This window comes from Myripristis murdjan, chromosome 2 (genome assembly GCF_902150065.1).
Source record: "Myripristis murdjan chromosome 2, fMyrMur1.1, whole genome shotgun sequence".
Classification (NCBI taxonomy): Eukaryota; Metazoa; Chordata; class Actinopteri; order Holocentriformes; family Holocentridae; genus Myripristis; species Myripristis murdjan.
In genome coordinates this window covers 20,720,698-20,728,197 of record NC_043981.1, presented here as the reverse complement: position 1 = coordinate 20,728,197, position 7,500 = coordinate 20,720,698, and the positions used below count along the sequence as shown (strand labels likewise).

Genomic DNA, 7,500 nt, shown 5'->3' with positions numbered 1-7,500 from the left:
ACCTGTCTGTCTGTAGAGGCTGGAGAGCCGTCTGTCTGTCCTGCAGAGCGCTGTGGACGAGTACAACAAGGCCAAGAACGAGTTTGCAGCCAAGGTCACACACACACACACACACAGACACACACTGTAGACACACACACACTGTACACACACACACACACCGTACACACACACACACAGATACACTCTCACCCCCCCTCTCTCTCTCTTCAGGCCACAGAGGACGAGATGCGGCTTCTTCGCTTCCAGAGGAAATTAGACGACGAGAAAGGGGCGGGGCTACTGGGTCTGTCTCTACAGGTGATTAAAGGGGCGGGGTTACTGGGTCTGTCTATAGGTGATTAAAGGGGCAGGGCTAGTGGCTCTCTACAGGTGATTGAAGGGGCGGGGCTGCTGGGTCTCTACAGGTGATTGAAGGGGCGGGGCTGCTGGGTCTCTACAGGTGATTGAAGGGGCGGGGCTAGTGGGTCTCTACAGGTGATTGAAGGGGCGGGGCCTGTACATGACCATAAAAGGCATCACTTCCTGTGTGTGCAGGCGACCATGGAGGCTCTGCTGGCTCTGGGTCTGCACAAACAGGCCGAGCAGCTCTACAGGGACTTCAGAGTGCCAGACAAGAGGTGAGGCTGTGTGTGTGTGTGTGTGTGTTTATGTGTGTGTGGGCTCACCTGTCTCTCTCTCTGCAGGTATTGGTGGTTGAAGTTGAAGTCTCTGGCGGAGAAGGAGGAGTGGGAGGAGCTAGAGAAGTTCTCCAAGAGCAAGAAGTCTCCTATTGGCTACCTGGTAGGAAGCGCTCTCCTATTGGCTGATCCAGGCCGTAATGAATATCAGAGGTACAGGTAGCCTGTGTGTGTGTGAGCTGTGACAGACAGACAGGTTAGACGAGCAGTGACGAGGAGGAGGTTATAATCAATAATCACTAATCAATAATCAATAATCAGTGATCAGTGATCGGTGATGTTGTGTTTCAGCCGTTTGTTGAAGTTTGCATGAAGAGACACAACAAACACGAAGCCAAGAAATACGTGTCCAAAGTCCCACCTGAGCAGAAGGTCAAGGCCCACCTGGCCGTGGGGTAAGAGTATGTGTGTGTGTGTGTGTGTGTGTGTGTGTGTGTGAGAGAGTGTGTGTGTGTGTGAGAGAGAATCAATATAAGATTTCCTCCTCACATATTACTCACTTTTTCCTTGCCTCCTCTCATCTCTCCTTGCCTCCTTGTCTCATCTCCTTGATTCCTTCCTGTTTCCTTGAATCGTTGCCTCCTTGTCTCCTATCACCTCTCCTTGTCTCCTTACCTCCTCATCTCCTCTGTCTTTGTCTCCTTGCCTCCTTATCTCCTCTCCTTATCTCCTTAATTTCTTGCCTCCTCTGTCCTGCCTCCTTGCCTCCTCATCTCCTCTCCTTGTTTTCCTTGCCTCCTCTGTCCTCATCTCCTGTTCTTGTCTCCTTGCCTCCTCTGGCCTTGTCTCCTTGCCTCCTCATATCTTCTCCTTGCCTCGTTGCCTCCTCTGTCCTCGTCTCCTCGTCTCCTCTGTCCTCAGGGACCTGGAGGGTGCGGCCGATGCGGCGATCGAGAGGCGGAGCGAGGCAGAGATGGGGCGGTGCTTGCTCGTTGCTCCGCCTCCGACCGGCTGCTGATTGACAAGCTGAACCGAGCCCGAGCCACCGCCACCAAAAAGTGATCCTGCACGCCCGCTGGGGGTCACATCCTGCTGCCGGAAAGTGACCCGGCACTCCCTCCTCACTACACAGTCGTTACCGTGGCAACCTGTAAACGGCGGCGTGCTCGACCAATCAGATCGCTGTACTTTCTCAGCAGAGGTTTCTTCTTCATGTGCTTTAACAGTGTATTTAAGTGTCTGATCGTTAATCCTAACTTCCTGTCTCTGATCAGCTGATCAGGTTATTGATCTGTGACAATAAAACATGACGTCATATTGATCAGGCTGGTCTGAATCTGTAAACTGTTGTGATGTCATTTCCTGTCCAGAGACGAGAAGAAAAGTTTCAGATCACATTATTATCATTATTATCATTATTATTATCATTATTATTATCAGTATTACTGAAGTGCACTCAGAACGTCTGGACATGAGGATCAGATGTTGAAAATTGTCTGATGAAGAGGAAAGTTCCCTGTTAAAGTTTTATTATTATTATTATTGTTGTTATTACTGTTATTATTATTCTCCGCAACGTCAAGACCCACCGTGCTGATCAGAACAAGTTCAGAATGTCTCCGGCGCTTTTTTCTGATCATAAATTAATTTTTAATCCAGATCCAGGCTCAGTGCCACCAAATTCAGTTAAAGTTCACTCATCAGTATCAGGGAACTTTGATGGTGTTTCATTATTATTACGAGGATTTATGATGAGCAGCGTCTCAAATGTGTCTTTTATTTAGTTTGAAATTCAAAATGCACGGGCAGAAAGCCGAGCCAGCTGATATCCTGTAACATAAACTTCTCAAACCCGTTAATAACGAGTTTATTGGTGCAGCTGAACTGGTTTATGATCGATCCTGTCGCTCTGCTGACTGGTGCGTTTGGCTGGAGTCAGCCGGTGGAGGGGCGGGGTCGGGGCGGGGTCGGGGCTGTCACGTGACCTTCCGAGACAGCGAGACGGAGCAAGACGCAATCCTGCAAAAATACAGAAATCCAAAACTTGTGCAAATCCAGCTCGACCCTGCGCAAACTGGTTCTGTGGAGCGGAGGTCGCTGCAGCAGGTAGGAGCCAGTTCACTTCCAGTTTAAACCAGTTTGAAGTTCTGCTTTTCCCCCACATGAACTTCATGTCCCTGCACGGAGTTTCACCCGAGCCGCTGTCCGCGCTGCGCCGCCAGGCTCCGTTCAGAAAAGCTGCGGTTTTAATTTTCCTCTTCGCTGTCACGGCACTGGAAGTACATAAAATATGACTAAAAGCTTTTTGTGAATATCTCGCCTCGTCTCTCCTGTGCGGCGACACCCACACACCGCAAACTGCGCTTTATTTCAACACAACTTGAACTTTATTGCGCCGTCCTCCAGGGAAACGCTCCGGTCAGAGATCATGCAGCTGATCCGAAAAAAGTTGTATTTTAAACCAAAAAGAGCAGCTTGAGCGGTCAGATCCACGCCGAATCCACCAGAAAAACCCGACTGGCTGAATGTTTGCCGTCATCACTACGGAACTGGTTTCATTAATTGGATAAAATCCGTTTAATTCGCAGCAGCAGGTTCACCGTCACAAACCCACAGACCTCCGCACCGCCGGCACACCTTCAATCACACATCAGACATCAAACTTCATGAGGCTGCATCAGAGCTGCAAAATCACCACAACTCAGTGAATTAATAAAATACAATCAATTAGATAAAATTAAATACAGTAGAAGAATAAAAGCCTTTATAAATCAGTTGAGATTAATTGATTTAAAACTGACAGCAGGGGGCGCTGCGGAGCGTCTGGAACAGTTTGGAGCTTCATTCTAGTGAGACACAAAAACCAGAGGAACCTGTTTCACGATTAAATAAAGACGAGCGGAAGTTGCCCTAGGCAGAACCTGAACGCACCACAGGAACTTGAACGCACCACAGAGGAACACAGACACAGGGTCCCGACGAGCTGCAGCTGCTCTCTGCCACCACCAGGTGTCACCAAAGCGCCACCAAACTGATTCTACACATGAAATAACACTGATACATATTGGACACACATTTATTTATGTATTGTTTTTCATTTGATGTATTTTTTATTTGTTTAAGTACTTATTTATTTTCTCTTTCATGTTATTAATTTATTTTTTTAAATTTAATTTTGCTTTCATTTCCCCCAGGAAAACTAAATTTGAGCTAACTAAATTAAGTTAAAAAAAAACAACAACATGTATTTATTATTTTATTAAATCTCAGTTCTCATCTCAACAAGGACAAGTTGAACATGTTTTCTCTTAGTTGTTTACGATTACAGAAAAAAAATGCTGTTTGCATTTTTATATAGACATTTTTCAATAAATAGCAACTTGAATATATTAAGATATTTTTTAATGTTGACAGTAATGCAGAGGGTTTTTTGGTGCAGAAATAAAAACACATGAAGCGTGTGTGTGTGTGTGTGTGTGTGTGTGTGTGTGTGTGTGTGTGTGTCAGTTGATGATGTCATCAGTGAAGGTGGAGTGTGTGGTGAAGGAGAGCTGTCTGATTGGTGAAGGGCCCGTGTGGGAGGAGTCAGAGCAGACTCTCCTGTTCGTTGACATCGCCGGGCAGAAAATCCACCGCTGGAGCCCGACGACCAATCACATCCAGTCCATGGAGACAGGTCAGCCAATCAGGACAGAGCTCATGATGATGTCATTCACTTAATTAACCTCATTAGCATACCACATTCATTAACCTGATAAAGTCACTTGTTAAGTTCAGGCAGTTTTTTTACTTCTGTGATTTCCCACAGACAGTGAACGCAGCACAGCGCTGATCTATTGATCCATTGATGACTGATCAATAATCAGACACACTTTAATAAGCAGCACTGTTCTGATTGATGTCTCTCACCTGTCTGCTTGTCTGTCTCTCACCTGTCTGTCTGTCCTCAGGTGCCATGGTGGGCTTCGCGGTGCCTCGCAGGTCAGGTGGTTACGTGGCGGCGGCGGGACGCAGCATCGTGGCTGTTGATTGGTCGAGCCGCACGACGTCACGGCTGCTGGAGGTCGATCAGGAAAAACCCAAAAACCGACTGAACGACGGGAAGGTCGACCCCACGGGACGACTGCTGGCAGGTCTGCCTGTCTGTCTCTCTGACCTGCCTGTCTGTCTGTCTGTCTGCCTGTCTGACCTGCCTGTCTGTCTGTCTCTCTGTCTGTCTCTCTGACCTGCCTGCCTGTCTGTCTGACCTGCCTGTCTGTCTCTCTGTCTGTCTCTCTGACCTGCCTGCCTGTCTGTCTGACCTGCCTGTCTGTCTCTCTGACCTGCCTGCCTGTCTCTCTGACCTGCCTGTCTGTCTGTCTGACCTGCCTGCCTGTCTCTCTGTCTTCCTGTCTGTCTGACCTGCCTGTCTGTCTGTGTGATGTTGTGATGCTGTCAGTGGGGATGCGGTGTTGCCGTGGTAACAGTGGGTGTGGTCTGTCTGCAGGTACCATGGCGCTGGAGGAGCGTCCTGCGGTGCTGGAGAGGAAGCAGGGGGCGCTCTACTCCGTGACCTCCGACCTGTCTGTCACCAAGCACTTCGACCAGGTCACCTGTCTGTCTCTCACCTGTCTGTCACCAAGCACTTCGACCAGGTCACCTGTCTGTCTCTCACCTGTCTGTCACCAAGCACTTCGACCAGGTCACCTGTCTATCTCTCACCTGTCTGTCACCAAGCACTTCGACCAGGTCACCTGTCTGTCTCTCACCTGTCTGTCACCACCTGCACTTCAGCCAGGTCACCTGTCTGTCTCTCAACTGTCTGTCACCAAGCACTTCGACCAGGTCACCTGTCTATCTCTCACCTGTCTGTCACCAAGCACTTCGACCAGGTCACCTGTCTATCTCTCACCTGTCTGTCACCAAGCACTTCAACCAGGTCACCTGTCTGTCTCTCACCTGTCTGTCACCAAGCACTTCGACCAGGTCACCTGTCTGTCTCTCACCTGTCTGTCACCACCTGCACTTCAACCAGGTCACCTGTCTGTCTCTCACCTGTCTGTCACCAAGCACTTCAACCAGGTCACCTGTCTGTCTCTCACCTGTCTGTCTGCCTCTCACCCATCTGTCTCCCTCTCCCCCGTCTGTCTCTCGCCTGTCTGTCTCTCACACGTCTGTCACCAAACACTTAAACCAGGTCACCTGTCTCCCTCTCACCTGTCTGTCTATCACCTGTCTGTCTCTCGCCTGTCTGTCTCTCGCACGTCTGTCACCAAACACTTAAACCAGGTCACCTGTCTCCCTCTCACCTGTCTGTCTCTCACCCGTCTGTCTCTCACCTGTCTGTCTCTCAGGTGGATATCTCTAACGGGCTGGATTGGTCTCCAGATGAAAAAGTTTTTTTCTACATCGACAGTTTGGCTCTGAGCGTCGACGCCTTCGACTACGACACACACACCGGAGACATGAGTACACACACACACACACACACACACACACACACACACACACACACACACACCGGAGACATGAGTACACACACACACACACACACACACACACCGGAGACATGAGTACACACACACACACACACACACACACACCGGAGACATGAGTACACACACACACACACACACACACACACACACACACACACACACACACACACCGGAGACATGAGTACACACACACACACATAGTGTGTATTATAAGCAGTGTGTGGTTGCCTAGGTAACCGTCGTGTGGTGTACCGCATGGCAGAGGGGGAGGGGCTTCCTGACGGGATGACAGTGGACGTTGACGGGCGGCTCTGGGTGGCCTGTTACAGCGCGGGGCGGGTCATCTGCATCGACCCCGAGACCGGTCAGTACCACACAGTACTGCACAGTACTACGCAGTACCGCACAGTACCGCACAGTACTGCACAGTACCACACAGTACTGCACTGTACTACACAGTACTTCACAGTACCACACAGTACTGCACAGTACCGCACAGTACTGCACAGTACCACACAGTACCGCACAGTACCGCACAGTACCGCACAGTACTACACAGTACCGCACAGTACTACACAGTACCGCACAGTACCGCACAGTACCGCACAGTACCACACAGTACCACACAGTACCACACAGTTCCACACAGTACCACACAGTACCACACAGTTCCACACAGTTCCACACAGTACTGCACAGTACCACACAGTACCACACAGGTGAACTGCTGAGTCATGACCTGAGCAGGTGGGCCTCCTGTGCTGAGTCATGGCTGTTTCATAGCTGATTTAAATATCTGTGCAAACAGAGTACTACTGCAGTACTCTGTAGTACTCAGTAGACTATGATGTGATCAGGTGATGAGTGTGATCAGGTGATGCAGAGTGTGGTGCGTTCAGGTGTCCGGCTGCAGTCCGTCTCTCTGCCGGTGATGAAGACGACCTCGTGTTGTTTCGGCGGGCCGGACTACAGCGACCTCTACGTGACCTCTGCCAGCCTGGGGCTCGACCAATCAGAGAGCAGACAGCAACCTCTGGCTGGAGCCACCTTCAGGGTGAGTGTGTGTATCTGTGTGTGTGTGTGTGTGTGTGTGTGTGTGTGTGTGTGTGAGTATTTTTGTTTGAACATGAATCAGTTTTATTAAAAACATCAACATCAGGGAGGAGTTTGGATTTCCTACCAACAAGCTGCACTCAAACTACACACTCTGACTGCCCTGTGTGTGTGTGTGTGTGTGTGTGTGTGTGTGTGTGTGTGTGTGTGTCCTCTGCAGGTCACTGGTCTGGGGGTCAAAGGTCGTCCCTCCAACTCGTTTGCTGGATAGCCCTCAGGAGGCGGGGCTTCGAGCTGTCAATCATCTCAGACTCAGCCAATAGCATGAACTCAGATCAGCTAATTAACAT

The 7,500-nt window shown here is 49.7% G+C and overlaps 2 protein-coding genes across 2 annotated transcripts in view; both read left to right on the top strand.

Moving 5' to 3' along the window:
• The window catches only part of vps16 (VPS16 core subunit of CORVET and HOPS complexes), a 14,562-nt gene extending 12,621 nt beyond the window's left edge, over window positions 1-1,941 (top strand). The window contains exons 19-24 of the mRNA XM_030067803.1: window positions 17-94; window positions 214-300; window positions 538-620; window positions 687-783; window positions 972-1,075; window positions 1,542-1,941. Coding sequence (XP_029923663.1) covers window positions 17-94; window positions 214-300; window positions 538-620; window positions 687-783; window positions 972-1,075; window positions 1,542-1,638 — 546 coding nt within the window. The 3' untranslated portion in view covers window positions 1,639-1,941. The remainder of the gene's footprint in view (window positions 1-16; window positions 95-213; window positions 301-537; window positions 621-686; window positions 784-971; window positions 1,076-1,541) is intronic.
• Window positions 1,942-2,586: 645 nt separating this feature from the next.
• Window positions 2,587-7,500, top strand: part of rgn (regucalcin) — a 5,359-nt gene continuing 445 nt past the window's right edge. The window contains exons 1-8 of the mRNA XM_030067983.1: window positions 2,587-2,726; window positions 4,128-4,296; window positions 4,571-4,753; window positions 5,107-5,207; window positions 5,954-6,068; window positions 6,330-6,461; window positions 6,997-7,151; window positions 7,371-7,500. The exon at window positions 7,371-7,500 is cut by the window's right edge and continues 445 nt beyond it. Coding sequence (XP_029923843.1) covers window positions 4,131-4,296; window positions 4,571-4,753; window positions 5,107-5,207; window positions 5,954-6,068; window positions 6,330-6,461; window positions 6,997-7,151; window positions 7,371-7,421 — 903 coding nt within the window. The 5' untranslated portion in view covers window positions 2,587-2,726; window positions 4,128-4,130 and the 3' untranslated portion in view covers window positions 7,422-7,500. The remainder of the gene's footprint in view (window positions 2,727-4,127; window positions 4,297-4,570; window positions 4,754-5,106; window positions 5,208-5,953; window positions 6,069-6,329; window positions 6,462-6,996; window positions 7,152-7,370) is intronic.